The 16761-nt window shown below is 53.2% G+C and overlaps 2 protein-coding genes across 4 annotated transcripts in view; both read right to left on the reverse strand.

Moving 5' to 3' along the window:
• Positions 1-520: 520 nt before the first annotated feature.
• Positions 521-7696, reverse strand: TPPP3 (tubulin polymerization promoting protein family member 3). 2 transcript variants are annotated; one of them, XM_036751287.1, is made up of 4 exons: positions 7416-7696; positions 2803-2996; positions 1345-1498; positions 521-1111 (listed from the first exon to the last, which is right to left on the reverse strand). In XM_036751287.1, exons 2-4 carry the CDS (start codon positions 2988-2990, stop codon positions 923-925), a joined length of 531 nt encoding a protein of 176 aa, XP_036607182.1. In that variant the 5' UTR covers positions 2991-2996; positions 7416-7696; the 3' UTR covers positions 521-922. The 2 variants fall into 2 exon arrangements, with proteins under 2 accessions (XP_036607182.1, XP_036607183.1); XM_036751288.1 differs by having other exon boundaries at positions 7421-7541.
• A 1276-nt stretch (positions 7697-8972) lies between these two features.
• The window catches only part of ZDHHC1 (zinc finger DHHC-type containing 1), a 53292-nt gene continuing 45503 nt past the window's right edge, over positions 8973-16761 (reverse strand). The window contains exons 8-11 of one of the 2 annotated variants that reach the window (XM_036750976.1): positions 12833-12918; positions 11788-11875; positions 11154-11268; positions 8973-10620 (exon numbers count right to left, since the gene is read on the reverse strand). In XM_036750976.1, the coding sequence (XP_036606871.1) occupies positions 10181-10620; positions 11154-11268; positions 11788-11875; positions 12833-12918 (729 nt within the window). In that variant the 3' untranslated portion in view covers positions 8973-10180. The remainder of the gene's footprint in view (positions 10621-11153; positions 11269-11787; positions 11876-12832; positions 12919-16761) is intronic. The other variant, XM_036750977.1, reaches the window with a different exon arrangement.

Consider the following 16761-nt stretch of genomic DNA (forward strand, 5'->3'; position numbering starts at 1 on the left):
TTTTATCGTAGTTCCTCCCTAGGATTCCTTCAGCAGCCTCCTTGGCCATAGGGGTTAGAGGGCCCCGGTCGGTCAAACCAGGAAGGCAGCAGCCGTGTCCCGAATCTGTGATCCCGATGGCTGAGGACTCTACAGCGACTGATGGTTCCACCCCATTTCTAGTGGTCACCTGGACTTTGAGCTGTCACACTGATAGGATTAGATAGAATTGTGAGATGTTTAAAAGGGATCTTAGAGAGGGATCTGCTTTCAGGGCTCATGAAAGGCCTCATCAGACCAAAGGAGGAGAGGCTGTTAGCCCAGTTCATTCTGGTTTCTGAAGACAGCAGGGCTACCAATGGAGTAGGTAAAGTGATTGGTGAAGAATGAGGCTGGAATACAGGAGCATAGGTAGGGATACACTGGAAAGTCAGAATGGACCCTGGGAAAGTGATGAGGTGATCAAGATTCGCACTCAAGACAAGCTTTTTCCTGCCCCCTGCCAGCCCCCTGGCCCACTCAAGGCTCCAAGCCAGGCCAGTGTGAGTACAAAAGGCTTTCTTTATTGGGTTCTGAGTACAGGGTCAGCAGTTTAAATATGGGGTAAGCAGACAGGGGAGAGGAGCTGGACAGGCCAGTCGTTTCACTTTGGGCTGGGAATCCTTGCTACGGGGCCTGGGCCCCATGCTTTGCCCAGACGGTTAGTGAGGAGGGGGCAATGGGACCAGCCTCAGGGCCCTGGCAGGCCTAAGGGGCACCCCACACCTGGGCAGGAAATTGAAGGCACAGGGCACAAAGTCAGGGCAGCCTGGGGTGTGTTGGGGCTGGGATGCGGCCACCAAGGTGGGAGGGGAAGTGGTCAGTGCCCTTCCTCCCCACCATTCCTGTACCCGTCGGGCCTGGGTCTAGCCCCTCAGGCAGGGGGGAGGCAGCTGCCTGGGCCTCACTTTTTCACCTTGGAGTCATAGGTTCCTGCATGCTTGTAGGCGCTGACGTAGCCGCTGTCATCCAGAATGTCTTGCCGTCCGGCAATGCCCTTTCCTTTGCCGCTTTCGTCAAAGCGTTCCTTGTGGGAGCCCGTGTACTTGCTGGTATCGGTCAGCCGGTCCACAGCCCCTCCCGTTTTGGCTTTCTACCCAGAGTCAAACACGAGGCGCTCAGTGCGGGAGAGGGGGGAAGGGGAGCACCCACAAGCCCTGGCCAAGTTTTCCCCAAATCCTCCCTCCCCACCACAAGGGGTTCCCCTAATGCTTGGAGCTTGGGACGGGGCAGGACCGGTCCGGAACACTGCCAGCCCAGAGGCCATCCAAGATACCTCTCGGGACCAACAAAGAAGGGAATCTTTGAGACGAGCAGGACACTCACAGTGACGCCCACGTTGGCCGGCTCTTTGCCCGCCACCAGCTTGCAGATGGCATCAAATGCCTCTTCCTTGTTCTTGCCCTTAAACCTCTTTGCAGCCAGCTCCTCCAGGGCCTTCTTGAACTCCTCATAGTTGATGACTCGGGCAGTCTTCCCCCTAATAGGGACACAGGGGCACCATGGATCCCTCCCTTCCTCCTCCTCCTCCTCTTGATGCCTTCTCACACCCCTGGCATCATCTAAGCAGTCCCTGAACTGGGGGATTAAACAAAGTCCAAGAAGACATCGAGTTCAATCTGAACTATAACACCCTCCCCCAGTGGCTGTCTAGCTTTGGCCTAAAGATGCAGGGGTGCCCTCCCCCAGCCCTCTCCCAACATTCAGATGGTTTTCCCTTGCAACAACAAACCTGCACCTGGCCTTTGCTTCCCCTTTCCAGGTGCCTTCCATGGCCCAGCAGAAGGGGACCTTTCCTGATCTTGCCAGCTGCTAGAAGGGAAACCTTCTCAGGTAACCCCCCACCCCAACCCCAGCCTGAAAATGTCTTGTACATCCCAAGCTGTTTGCATGTTGTCTCCCCCATCAGACCATAAGCTCTTTGAGGACTGAGCTGTCTTTTTTTTTTTTTTTGACCTTTCTTTGTATCCCCCGGGCTGGGCCTAGCACAGCCCATCATGAGCGCTTTAGGACAACCTCCCACATGGCTATCCGGAAAATAACCCTTCAAATACTGAAGACAACTGTCCTATTCTCTCTAAATGGGTCAGAACATCCCATTTCCCTCAAGCAATGACCTCGATGGTGACCTCATCAGTTGTCCTGGATGGACTAGTCGAATTGTCTTTGTCAATATTTGTCGTTCAGTCGTCTTTTCAGTCGTGTCTGACTCTTTGAGAGGAGGTTTTCTTGGCAAAGACACTGGAGTGTTTTGCCGTTTCCTTCTCCACCTCATTTTACAGATGAGGAAATCGAGGCAAGCAGGGTTAAGTGACTTGTCCATAATCACACAGCTAGGAAGTGTCTGAGAGGCCAGACTGGCCCTCAGGAAGATGAGCCTTCCTGACTCTAGGCCTGGCACTCTAACTGATGTGCCACCTAACTGCCCCCTAATTTGTATTCTTCCTAAATTGTAGTAGCCCATATTCCTACTTCTGCCAATGTGGTCTAACTGGAGCAGTTCTCAGCAGGACTACCACCATCCCCTCATTTGGAGCACTTTGCAGATCAGTGGCACGTCAGGTCAAATTAGCTTTGACATTAGCAACGTATCGAGTTTGACTCCTATGGAGCTTGGGGTCCACTAAAACCTCCAGGTCTTCCCCCCCCCCCACGGGACCTGTTGTGGAGCCATTCCCCACCCTGTACTTGTGAATTTTATTTTGTGACTCCTAAATTGGTCTAGGTAGGAGGGAAGAAGGAATCCCACCCTTACCACCCTGCACCAGATGCCCCCAGGCTCACTTGACTTTGGAGAAGACGATGTCCACATCTGTGCCCGTGACATTCTTGCCATCAGCAACCTTGCAGTCCTTACAAAGTTTGGCCCAGTTCTTGCCGTTCATCTCCTGCCCCGTGGCCTTGGTGTCTCCATGGATGGCAAACTTTCGGAAGCTCTCCTCCAAGCCTTCCACATCCGGGTGCTCCGCCATGTTGACCTGTATCATCACCCACAAGGTCACCCTGGGGCCCCTCCCAAGTGTGCCGAGCTAAGGCGCCATCCTGGGGACGATGCGCCCACCCCCTGTGCACCCTGGAAACTATAACTGGCCCAAGCTGGCAAGGAGGTCTGGGGGCAGGCGACCATTGATGCTGGAGTACGGGAAAGAGCCTGGCAACTGTCCTCATTGGATGAGAGTGTGCACCATGGCGGGCACAGCTGCACTTGTGACCTGTATGTCCCCGGGTGAGGCATTCGATTTCCCTCAGCCTTCCTGTCCTCATCTGTAAAATAACTGGCCTAGATACCGCTGAGGTCCCGTCTGGTTCTGGATTTATGATCCTATAAATGTCAAGCCTGGAAGGAGCCTTAGAACACAGAATGCCAGAGGTGGGAGGGATCTTAGAACACAGAATGCCAGGCCTGGGAGGGGCCTTAGAACACAGAATGCCAGGCCTGGAAGGGACCTTGGACCATAGAATGCCAGGCCTGGGAAGGGCCTTAGAACACAGAATGCCAGGCCTAGAAGGGACCTTGGACCATAGAATGCCAGGGATGGGAGGGGCCTTAGAACACAGAATGCCAGGCCTGGGAGGGACCTTGGACCATAGATTGCCAAGCCTGGGAGGGGCCTTAGAACACAGAATGCCAGGCTTGGGAGGGGCCTTGGACCATAGAATGCCAGGCCTGGGAGGGACCTTGGACCACAGAATTCCAGGCTTGGGAGGGGCCTTAGAACACAGAATGCCAGGGCTGGGAGGGGCCTTGGAACACAGAATGCCAGGATTGGGAGGGATCATAGAACAAAGAATGCCAGGGCTGGGAGGGGCCTTAGAACAGAGAATGCCAGACCTGGGAGGGACCTTGGACCATAGACTGCCAGGCCTGGGAGGAGCCTTAGAACACAGAATGCCAGGCCTGGAAGGGACCTTGGACCATAGAATACCAGGCCTGGGAGGGGCCTTAGAACACAGAATGCCAGGAATGGGAGGGATCATAGAACACAGAATGCCAGGGATGGGAGGGGCCTTAGAACACAGAATGCCAGGCCTGGAAGGGACCTTGGACCACAGAATGCCAGGCCTGGGAGGGGCCTTAGAACACAGAATGCCAGGAATGGGAGGGGCCTTAGAACACAGAATGCCAGGCCGGGAGGTGGGGATCATCTGGTACAATTCCCCCCTCATTTACAGATAACACTGAAGACACTAATGACAGGATGACTTTACCCAACACGGTTAGTGGTTAGCACCTAAGTCATGGAATCAACCAGCTGTAGGTGCCCAGCCCCAGCTACTGAGACTTTATGCCAAGGATCTGTCCACTCTGAAAGCTAGCTCTGACAATTCCTGCCTCGGGTAAGTTGCTTCTCACTCATGCCAATTCCCGCCAGCTCCTCTCCCCTATCTCCCTGGGGAGTGTGGACCACCTTCCTAGTAAAGTGGTCTCCTGTGGGTATGTATTACTGGAAGTGAGAGTAACTATGCCAGGCTCCCTGTTGCTTCTAAAGTGCAGACTCTTCATCCTGGCCTTTAAGACCCTTCACAATCTGACTCTAACCTACTTTTCCAGCCTCATTCCTCCTTTATACACTCGACATTATAGCCAAACTGGACTCCTGGCTATTCCCTGATCTTCAGGTTTCACTTCCTACCTTCGTGCTTTTATTCAAGCTGTGCGCTCAACCTAGAATACATTCTCTCCTGAACTTTGACTCTCTAAATCAGGGATCTTAACCTACGGTCTGTGAACTTAATTTTTTAAAAAAAAAATATTTTGATAACTGTTTTTCAATAAAATGGTTTCTTATATGTTTTATTTCATGCCTTTACAAATCAGATTCTGAGAAGGGGCCATGGCTAGCCATCTTGACTTTTGTCTTGCCACTGGATTCCAGTGACTCTGGAGGAGAGAATGAGGCTGATGACTTTGCACAGCTCTGCCTCACTTAGATTCAACTCATGGGAAAGTCAGGTTGTCACCTTCCTGATGTCATTGGTCCTCTTCCAGAATGAAGGCTGAACAACAATCTGAGAATGAGACTATAGGTTTCAGCAGAATGATAGCTAAAGAGGTCCCTGGCAGAAAAAAGGTTAAAAACCTTAGATCTCCCACGATGATTTGTTACAACGTTTTTTGTTTTATTTCCTTCTCTGCCTCCAGACGGGGAGAAGTGGGAGGGGAGAAAAACCAAATGCTTAATAAATAAAAAAAAATTTTTTTTCAATTATTTTCAACTAAAAAAATTAAGTTAAAAAAAACCCACTTGCCCTAAATTTTTATCTTCATTTGAGGCTCTGCTTAGGGCCTTCTAATTGTTAGAGCCCTCATCCTATTCAAATTCCCGTACAATTATTTATGGATATGTTGTCTTCTTCCCAGGAGAGTAAACTCCTTAAAGGCAGGAACTAATTACTGTCTGACTTTGGGTCCTGGTCATGAGGCTTTGCACAGAGTGTGTATTTAACACATTTGTTGAAGTGAATTGAATTCAAAGAACACTACGTTTAGAATCAGACTACCTTAGTTCAAATTTTGGGTCTGCCACTTATGACCTGACTGACTCGGGCTAAGTCACTGAGTGTCTCAGTTTACCCATCTGTAAAATGAAAGAGTCTGACTGGGTGATTGCTAAGGTTACCCCTCCCCCCCAATGAGTGCCAGCGGCTGCCCCGCCATGGCTCTTGGAAGGTTCAGCGTTATCTAGGCAAGATCAGACCGGCTGCCGGCTAAGGGGGCAGCGAGCTGGTGCTGCCTGGCCTGGGTCTGCTGCTAGAATAGGGACCCCATGGTTGAGGGCCAGACATTCTTGCCAGCCTATAGTAGTGCCACGGCCAGGGTCAATGCACTGTCACCGGGTGTGGCAGAGGGTGAGGCATTGGGAGACATCAGCTGATGGGAGAAGATCTGTGACCCTTCCCTCTGGACCTGGCCAGTGCTGCCCCCTACTGGTCCTCCAGCAGGGTGGATACCCCCAGTTTGGGTGGAACACCCTTGTTACTATTAAACAAAAACACAAGGGGTGGGCGGGGAGAGGCGGGGATTGGCCCTAGGCTGGCCACAGTTTGTACTACTAGGAGACAGTTGCCAAGGGAGGGTGGTGCTGCTTGGAGACAGTTGCTAAGGGAGGGATGGTGTCTGGGCAGCTCAGGGAGAAGTTCTCGATGCTGTTGGGCTGGGCTGGGCTGGGGGCAGAGCTGGGGGCTGAGATAGGCTGGGCTGAGTGACCTGGGGGCCAGGCTAAGAACCCAAAGGATATGGCTGCTGCTGGAGTCCCAGGCACAAGCCAATGGTGCCAAAGGAAAAATAAAGTCAATGACCAGGATGTCAGGCTGTCCTGGGCTGTGGGGTAGGAGGTGGGGAAATCAGGCCGGAGTAAGACAGTAAGCAGGAGACATGGGGCAGCCCCATCCTGCCGTCAATGCCCCAGTGGTTAGAGACTGCAGTGGAACACACCCTTTCAGGCCGGGGAGGAAGGTGTCTGCCCCAGGGAGGCAGCTCTGAGACCCTGGAAAACAGCCCACCCAGTCCCTGCATAGGTGAGGAACTCCAGCTAGTGGAGGAAGAACAAAGAGAAAGGAGTGGGATCCTTGCTCCCTATTCTGCATGCCAAGGAACTATGCTTACAAGTTCTTCATCCTGGCTAGTTGGCCACTGTCATCCCTCTCTAGCTTCCGTGGGGCTCGACTTTCATTCACCTCCATCCTCTGGCCAGGGAACAGACACCAGGGGTGGGGAGAGGGTCATTAGCAAGGGAGGACTGTAGAGACCCTCCCTTCAGTGTGGGCCTGGGCACTAAAATCAAGCGCCCTGCTTCTCTGGGGACACAGGGAAAGGGACAGGGTGGGGCTGGTCACTCCCAGTTGGCCATCTCGACTGGCTCATGGCAGTGCAGACAGCTGGAGTCATTAATCAGCTCTAGGACAGGCCTTTCCCTGCCCCCCCTCCCAACCCCAAGGAGATTGGGAGAATAACTCGGGAACAGCAGCCTAAACTGGTATGTGTCCCCGGAAGAGGGGCAGGCATTGTTCCCAGGCCAGCCTGGGGCTAGATCTTCGCAGCAACCCTGAAGCTCCAGTCCAGTCTCTGGGGTGCCCCTCCATCACAGAAGCGGGGCAATGAATGACCTTTGCCAATGCCAGCAGCAGCCTGTCACTATTTGGGCATGGTCCTCCTGCCCCATGCCCACTCCTGCACCCTCTGCCTTGGCTGCAGGAGTGGGCATGGGGCAGTTAGCAGGAGCGTGCCTGAACATCGCCACTCTCCAATCGGATCGGAGTCAGGGCGGTGTCCACGTGCCACATCCTAGAGGAGCCCCTCAATCCCTGCCCCCCAGCCTCCAGTCCCTATCCTGGGACTAACTAGCATCTGGATCCGGCTTCAGCGGCGGTCCCAGGTCCGTCCCGGGGGCTCCTACCTCACCTCCGGGGCTCTCCCTGCTGCGTGCAGATCGGGCTGAGCGGAGGGCTACGGCACAGACTGGCCAACGGACAGACGGACGGTCGGACCGGGCGGCGGCTCCTCTGCTTCGCTCCCTGCCGGTAGCTCGGCGGGAATGCGCCCGGGCGGCGCTGGCTTATTATCCCTTGTTTCTCCGGGTCTCCATAGAGACATCCTGTCCCACCCCCGGGAGGGGGGGGGGAAGGGGGATGTTCTTTTGCTGAGAGTGACCAAGGTCACAGGGAAGCCCCACCCCCCGCCGAGCTCCGCCCCCGGGACAAGTGTCCTCTCCTGGACCCCGGTCCCTGGCTCCCTCCCGCCCCACCTCTCTCTGCAGCCCCGCTCCTGCCCAGGCCAGAACCCCCTAGTCCTCAACACTACCCCCTCCCACCCCCCACTCCCCCCAGCCCCCAACCTCACAGCCCCAGCCGAGCCAGGAAGGAGCAGGGTGGGGCAAGGCGAGGATGCGGCGGGGAGGCGGGGGCTGCCTCTTCCCCTCCCCTCCTCGGCCAGCCCCACCCAACAGCCCCTACCTCCTAAACCCCCTCCCCGCCTCTTCCCCATCCCCCTCCCCAGCCCCGTCCAGAAGGCTACGGAACAAAAGAACCATCTGGGGAAGCTGCAAGGTTGGGAACCAGGAGCGGGTGAGGACCCCCAGGAGTCTCCGGCACCGCGCCTACTTCTCCGTCCTTCCCTCCCTCCACATACCCTTTGCACTCCCCGTCAGATCCCTCTAGACCCCCAGACTCTCCAGCCTCTGGGACCCTCTCCTACTCCCCCTACCTCCTAAAAGCCTGGGTATTTGTATAGACACGCGGGCGCAGGGGCGGGGACCAGTCCACGCTTTGATGCTTCCCGCAAGCAGTGTCCCAAAGGGCTGTACTGGGTAGCCTCAGCCTTCCCATTTCAGTGCAATCAGGACTAAGAAACGGCTTTTCCCAGGGATGTTAGCCCACCCGGAAGGGCAGGAGCCTTTCCCCTTCTTCCAATCTTCCCACTTCTCGCCGATGGCTTACTGGCTTTAGGATTCAGGCGAGTCAAGAATTGCCAGTGAGACCATACGTCTTGTGGGGAAATCATTCATTCCTCTTTCCACTCCCCTAGCATGCCTGGGGGCTATCTCCAATTATCCTGATCTATATCTTGCCACTGCACCCAGATAGCTCCGGAGGAGAAAGTGAGGCTGGTGAGCTTGCACAGCCCTGCCTCACTTAAATCCAATTCACTTGCAAGTCATATCTTCCTGACATCGCTGTCCTCTTCCAGAAGGAAGGACAAACAACAAAAAGCATCCTAGCATCCCTAAGGTGATTCTGGGATTCTAGTAGACTCCTGGGGATCTGGGTGATTCTTTCTCCTTCTCCCTCTCTCTCTCTCTCTCTCTCTCTCTCTCTCTTTCTCTCTCTCTCGCGCTCTCTCACTCGCCCCCCCCCCCAACTCTCAGCATCTCCCAGACCCTCAGGCTCCCCATAATATTCCCATTCCTCCTATGACCAGCTTTTAGCACACTGAGAGTTGGTCCAACCCAGGAGAGTTTAGCCCAGGTTAGTCCTGTGACCTAAGAAAGAAAGCCACAACAAGCATTAGCAAAGTCATAAAAAATTTATATTGTGACATCATGATTAATCCACAGGAGGAAGGGTGCTACTGTTGCTCATGATTAAAGGGGGGAAGTGCAGCCCCAGAAAAGGGGGAGGAAAGGAGGGATTAAGTCCCAAGGGCTCACCCACCCCCCAATCCCCTGGAGCACTCCCCTAAAGTGAATTCTGTGCTGTTGTAAGGTGCTGGCAAGCCTGGCTTTCCCGGCAGCAGCTCCTCAGATCGGCCTAGTTTCCTGGGTGCTGCCCCACTGGCCAGCTCCCAACTAGGCTCTGCAGTCTTTGAGGAGATTCGAACAGTTCAGGGCCCTGTGGCTCAGCTCTCAGAGTTGGAGGAGCGGGTTGCATAGACTGGGGGTGGGAGATGGGAGGCATAGGTAGGTACCTGACTGTGGAGGGAGCTTCAGCTTAGAGTCCAGGGAACCTCAGCCTCTCTACCCACCCTACAGAAGAGGCCACTCACTCCTTGTGGAGAGCTTTGCTGCCTGGCTTAGTCCAGGGAAAAAAGTTACCCACTCAGTGGGACTGGGGAATCACTTCGGCCTTCAGACTTGGCCTAGAAGTCGGATTGTCCCCTGTAGATCACTTGGGGATGGCATGCTTTGGCTCTCTAAATCTCATGGTCCATTTAGAGGGGAGAGCCAGGAGGCTGGGAGAGGCGGCTGGCCCCACAGCTGTAACTAGCATGGTGCAGCTGGGGCTTTGCCTCATGGCGCCTTGGGGAGCATTCTTCTTCCTGGGGGAGTGGCACCAACTTCACCAACTTGCCTCATGGACCTTCTACAGTGAGGCTGCCAAGTCCAGGGTCCTGTTGCTGTGGTATCATGCTCCCAAGGCCTGCTGGCTCTCATCCACCTCAATCCTTGGAGGGACAACTTTGCAGGAAGGATCAGCCCTCCAGGTGCAATTGTCCCATTGCTGGGACTATCCTTCGGTCTAGTCTGCCACTGAGCCTCTCCCCTGCTCTGACCTCAATGCCAACCTCTCAAATGAATTTGCCTCAGGCTGGACTCCAAGGGGAGTCACAATCTAAGGAAGAAGGCAAAGACATGGGGTGGGGGCAGGAAGATGCCACCAGAGGCCCTGGCCCAGCACCTACCTCTGCCGGAAAGATCAGCCCCAATGCTAGGCGATAGGGAAGGACCTAGGTCATGCTCACCTCCTCCAGGTGGTGCTCCTGACTGGCACCAGTATATTGCTGCCCTCTGGGGGGGCTAGGGGGCTCCCCACTGCTTTGGCTCACAAACACAGTGGGTACTTTGGCCATAAGTTCTAACTCCTGTTCATAATTCCTGCCCCGAGGGCATCTTTTGCCCACGCTAGGAGCTTGGGGGAGGTGATATCGAGAAAGGCCCAGGCCACTATAAGGGGGTGGGCGGCCACCCTCAGCTGGAGTGCTACTGCCCAGACGAGTCTGGGCCACAGGGATCTCCTCCATGGACTCGGCTGACTCAGAGTGGTAGTCAGCTGGAGGACCAGCTGCCTGGACAGAAGTGTCTGGGCCCAGGAAGACTGGCACAGGGAGGTGAAGGCTGGAGTTGGAGGAGTGGGAAGAAGAACTCATGGCACCAGCCTCGGGGAGCTCTGAGGGAAGAGAGAGGGGATGGTCAGGGAGCTGTGGAGAGGGCCAGAGTTTGCTCAGGGGGTTCCCCCACCCTCAGTTAAGAACAGTAGAGACACTCAGAAGGGCAAGTAGACCTGCCTAAAGGTTCAGCTCAGTGGTTAGAGCAAATGTGCCCTTTCCCTACTCTGAAATTAGGCTGAAATGATGAGAGGTGGTTAGGAAGGAGAAAGGGAATGGCAGGATGGCTGGGAGGGAAGGGTAGAGATGACCTATAAGGGGAGGCAACAGGAACTAGGGGTGACCTTCCCCAGAAGAAAACAGGTCTGATCCCACTTCCCTTAAAGGTTAAGCTAAAGGAAAAGGCTCAGGCTGGAGCAGGAGTTAAGAATATGGAAGTCCTATGGGCTATCAGCCTTCCCACTTCCAGGGAAGACCACCTTGGCTCCTGCTGCCCTTGCCCCCTGCCCAGGGATCGTGGGCTTCTCTTACTCTAGATGGGCCATCAGGGCAGGCTTAGGCCCCTGGATAAGGGCCTAGGGCAGGGAGAACTTACCAGGGCAGGGGGCTGGCAGCCTGGGTCGGGGTGGGGGGTGGCCCTGAGACTTATCACTGGCTACCAAGGCTGGCACCTTGTACACTTTCCTCTTCTTCTTCTTCTTCTTCCTCTTCTGTAAAGGTAAGAAAAAAAGATCCCTAGTGCCCTCCTCCCATCTCCCTCCCATTTCCCTGTGCTCCTCTCTTAACCTCTCCCATGTTCTTGAATAGAATGAGGCAGATGGGGAGTTAGGAATGCCCCCACAGCCTCACTGAACTTCTAGGTAGGAGGGCCAGGGCCCTAGCTCTGGGGTTGGGGATCACAGGTTCAAGCAGGAGAGGTTAGGAAGGAAGTCAAGGGTCCTAGGGCTATGTTGTGCACTCACAGTAGAAGGGGATGGCAGTGAGCTCCAGGGAAACCAAGACCCAAGGGGAGGTGGGGAGGGACATGGAGCCAGTTGTAACCTGGGTGTCAAAGGATCATGGAGAAGGTGGGAGAGGGCACGAGGGCCAGGGCAACCAGGTCCCTTTCACCCACAACCTCAGGGAACTGGGCAGCCCTGCAAGGATGCCTGGGCCTACGGAGATGGAGTGCCCTGGCCCTGGGGTAAATGCCTAGCTCCTCAGAACATGAGGGCATGGTCTGTGCTTACCTGTGGCTGGATCTTGGGTGGCATCACTGGGGTGTCAGGTGAGGAGGGAAGCGTAGGCTCTGCACTGGTGACAAAGAGTGTGGAATGGCTGGGAGCAGAAGGAGGGGGACAGGTATCAAAGCTGGTCCCTAAGTCCTCTTCCCAATCTCTAGCCCCATCCTGCAGCTGCCTCCCTGAGCTGAGAAAGGGCTTAGAGCAAAAGGGGAGCTGGCAGATGCCAGCTCGTGGTGGAGGTGTCACTGGAGGCTCTCCCCCTTGTTAACTCTCATACACTCTTCTGTAAAATGGGATGGATGGCCCTTGCACTCCCTAGCTCACAGGGCTGTGGTGGGGAAAGTGCTCTGTCAACTTTGCAGTGCTCTAGAAACAGGAGTCATTATGACCAATCACTCTGGCCCCAGATTTCCTCCTGAGGGGGGCTGTGGGTGCTGGGGGCTAGGATTTTCTTCAGGACTCTGGAGGACCAGCCCCCAGCTACCTAGAGGCCTCTGAGGGACCACTCCATGCCAGGCTGGGCTCTCTCCATTTGTGTCAGCCTTAATGAATGCTCGTTCAAGGAAGCATCCCCAGCTCTGAGACCTGCTTTGACCTGCTCTGTTCAGACAGTGTCTTAGGACTCCCTCCTGAGTGAATTCCTCTTCTTTTAAGCTGACCTGTCCATGCCTGGTTTTCCTACCCAGTACCAGGCCCCAGCCTCACCCTGGACCAGAGCGGAGGAGTTATCTCAAGGAACGGAGGGAGACCAGGTGGGGTTGCTTTGGGAGATTGCATCCTCCTGGAGACAGCCCCCAGGCCCTGGATCTGTCTGGGGCCAAGGTTCCTCCCTCCCTCCCCTCCCCTCCCCTTGGCATCCTGGCTGCTCCCTAGGGAGCTGCTTTGCTAATCTCCTGAGCCACCTCAGGCCAGCTCCGGTTGCCACAAGTAGAGGCCTGCCCCTCCCAGGCCTCAGGGTGCTGGAGCCCCACCTCTACCCTCCCCCTTTCTTTTGCCTTGTCCCCCTAAGGGCTCCCAGGGCACGTCAGGGCCCAGACCCCCCACTACTTACTCTCTCTTGGAAGCTGCCACTGCCAAGCCCTCTGCCTGGAGCTCTGAACTGGTGTAGCTGAAGTTGCGAACATAGAACTCCACCTCCTAGGGAGGAAGACCAGAGAGGGTTAGTGCAGGAAAACTAAGAAGCCAAGATAGTGAAGAGGGACTAAGACCCAAGGCTAGGGTGCTACCTGCAAAATGGCCAGCCCTCCTCAAGGCTGGGGCCGACCTGTGCGTGTTGGGTAGAAAGAAATCTAAGTTTCTGTAGAAAAAACCCAACAATTCAATTAAAAAAGTACTATACTTCTTTGCCATCTACTAAGCCAGCTTCTGGAGATACGAAGGCAAAATAAAAAAACAGTGGCTGGCCTCACTTACATTACCCTGTGGGGTAACAAAGTATAATTCCGTTGGGGGGGGGGGTGGCGCTTCAGGAAGGGCTGCCTGGGGAACTGTGAGGGCCAAAGCATGGAGGCAGGGCACAGAATGTGGACGGGGTGGGGGGTGGGATGGCAGCAGGCAGGCCAGGCTGGCTGGAACATGACATGCACAAAGCAGGGAGCTCAAAGAGGATGGTTGAGGAGTTCCAATTTGAACCAGTAAACCAGTATATGGCGGCCTAGTCACCAGTGCTACAGGCTGCAGGGAGGGGGTGGCTGGAGCCGCTGGGAGGGTCTTGAGCTGGATCCTGAGGGATCTGGGATGGGGGAATCAACAGAAAAGGGGAGAGGGGAGAATATGGCATTGCAGGAGGAGGAATAACATGAATGAAACCCTGAAGTCTTTCTGATATTGGTAGAAATGGGATTGATTTGGTTAATGTTGGGAGACAGAAGCTTCCTCTAGGCAGTGGGGGGGAGGGGAACCAAGCAACAGACAGGGAGAGGGACTTGCCCAGGGTCACACAGTCAGGACTTGAATCTGCATCCCCCTGGCTTTAAGATCAACTTCCTAGTCACTTCCACATCCACCACTTGGTTAATAAGAGATGATATTGATTGAATCCTTTAAGGTCTGCAAAGCACTCTGCATTCGTTCCCTTTTCCTCCCTTGCATGTAGCTGCAGACCTGGAAGGGTCACTAGCCCAGGCTAGTGAGGCCTGGAGAGCTTGAGCTGAAGGTTCATTGGGCTCATTATGGACCTGGACAGATTCTTTCATGTGTACATCAATGGTCTTGTCCCGGTGTGTTATGTTTAATTTCTACATTCTTTTATTCATTTTTTGGGGGTGAAACAATTGGGGCTAAGTGACTTGCCCACAGTCACAGAGCTAGTAAGTGTCAAGTGTTTGAAGCAAAATTTGAACTCAGATCCTCCTGACTCCAGGGCCAGTGCCACCCAGCTGCCCCATCTACATTCTTTTAAATAAAAGTATAGAAAATTTACTTGTGTGGCCTGGACACTGTGGAGAAAAAGAGTAGAATAGAAAGAGTTCTATTGGCTCCCCCACTCCCTGGGCATTTCTTGGTCCTGCCATGGACTGGACGGGTCCTGAAAATCAGACTATGATTGTCCCAAAGGAATGCCTCCATCCCTACCCTGGCCTTCCCGTAATGAGGCCACTGTCTGACCACTCCCCAGACTCCGGTCTAAGGCGCCCCCAGCTGTCTACAGCTTCTCATCAGGATACAGGCCTTCGAGGCAGCCCAGAGCAGCCCCATCTCTGTTGACTTGCTGTGCTGACAGCATTTACCCCAGGATTTCCATGGAGACAAAGGGCATCCTGACTAATGCTGACACAACAAATTGAATTCCGTCTCTAAAACAAGCTAGTGTTTAGGGGCAACACGGACACAAGAACTCCAAAAATATGCTACTGTCTTCCCAGAGGGCCTGCCTTCCCCTTAGGGGCTCAGCCAGGTAGAAAGGGAGGGGCCTCATATCACAGTCACAGAGAGCTGGAGGTGAAAGAGACCTTAGAACATAGAGACTGAGAAGCAATGGAGCACCAGGACAGAAATGTTAGAGAGTGTCCTGTTTTTATCACCTCTCAGGAGGAGGGTAGCCTGCTTCAGCAGGGGTCTTCTGGAATCATGGCTGGCTTGTTGAACTGATCACTTACTAAGGCTTTCAAAGATGATTATCTTTACAATACTGCTGTTATTATATAAAGTGTAGAATATAAAATATTAAGAGCTGGAAGAGACCTTAGAACATAGAACCATAGGATGTCAGGGCTGGAAGGAACCTTGTTTTTGTTGCTTAGTCATGTTTCCAGTTATGTCTGACTCTTCGTGACCTCATTTGAGGTTTTCTTGGAAAAGATACTGGAGCAGTTGGCCATGTCCTTCTCCAGCTCATTTTACAGATGAGGAAACTGAGGCAAACAGGGTCACACAGCTAGTAAATATCTGAGGCTGGATTTGAACTCTGGTCTTCCTGATTCCAGGCCCAGCACTCTGTCCACTTCGCCACCTAGCTACTCATGGAAGGGACCTTAGGAGCACGGAAAAGCTTAAATAAAGAACACAAAGTGTTGGACTGGAAAGGAACCCTACAGAATTTTTGAACCAGAAGGGACATTAAAACTTAGACTATCAGAGCTACAAGGGATATTCAGCCACAGTGCCAGAATGAGAAGGTACCTTAGCCCCTTGATTTTACAGGAGAGGAAACAGAGTCAGAGAGGCCACATATTGAACGAGTGGCAGAGGCAGAACCAGACCCTGGGTCTTCTGACATTCATCATACATTCCACTATGGCATGTCTTCTGCAGCCAGGACTCTGCTGGAGAAAGGGTGGTCGCAATAAAGTCTCCTTTCTGTAAACTAATGGCCAAAGCTTCATCTGTGCCCCTGGCTGCTAGAGGGATGGCCTGACTGACACTTAGAGCAGGTTTAGCACCATCTGAAATGGCCTCTTATGTCCATTCACTTTTTCCTCCCTAAAATCCCAGGAAACTTGAGGACAGCCTCCTCTAGAACCTGATATGCTAGAGGGAAAACCAGAAACCTGATAACCAGGGTGAAGGCCTGGCTTTGAATGCCAACTCTGCTACTTTCTGCCTGTGGGGGTCCAAAGGGAAGTCCCTGGGCATTGCCAAGCATCACAGAGCTGTGGAAAGAACCCCGGATTTGGAGTCAAGGGAACCTCAGTTTGGATCTCTGTTCTGCACCTTTGTACCTCTGTGACTTGGAGCAGGTGATCTCATCTCTTAGGCCTCAGAGTTGGAATACTAGGCCTATGTTCTAAAACTGGTAACAGACCAAGGGAAAGGTTCCATTTCTACAAAGGTATTTTGAATAGCACTTTTGTTTAGAGTAAAAAAATTGAAAAAAAAAGTGGCCACCCATCAATTAGGGAATGGCTGAACAAACTGTGGTATGTGAATATAATAATATTGCAACATAAAAATGATGAATATGAAGAATTTAGAGAAACTTGGGGAGATTTGTATAGAGTGATTTGGAACCAAGGAAGTAGAACCAAGAGAACCAAGAGACAATAACCAAAAAAAATATAAAGGAAAACAACTATAAAAGACATCCAAACCGAATGGTAGTGACCATTCTTGACTTCAGAAGACTAATGGTCCTCTTGGACTCCTCTTGGCAGAAAGGTACTAGATTGCAGGTACAGAATGAAATATGGTCATGGTCAGACCTGGCCAATGTGTTGATTTATCCAACTTAACTCTGTTACAAGTGAGGGTTCTGTTGTGTGTTTGTGTAGTGGGAAGGGGAGGAATGAGAGAGCTGTCATTGAGAAGAGGGCAATGTAAAAAAAAAAAGGAGAATCAATCCAACTTTTTTTAAAATGAGAGGTTTAACCAGATAATCTCTTGGGTCTCTTCATCAAACTCTAAATCCGCGATTTCTTCCACAGATCATTCAGTCTAGTTTTAGAACCAGGCCGAGCTAGGCCAGGATACCTAGGACTTCAGGTGCTCTGGGACCCAGCCTTGGCTACATAAACATTTCCAGAGGGCTGGGTGTCATGCTCC

Source organism: Trichosurus vulpecula, chromosome 3, assembly GCF_011100635.1.
Source record: "Trichosurus vulpecula isolate mTriVul1 chromosome 3, mTriVul1.pri, whole genome shotgun sequence".
In the NCBI taxonomy this organism is placed as follows: Eukaryota; Metazoa; Chordata; class Mammalia; order Diprotodontia; family Phalangeridae; genus Trichosurus; species Trichosurus vulpecula.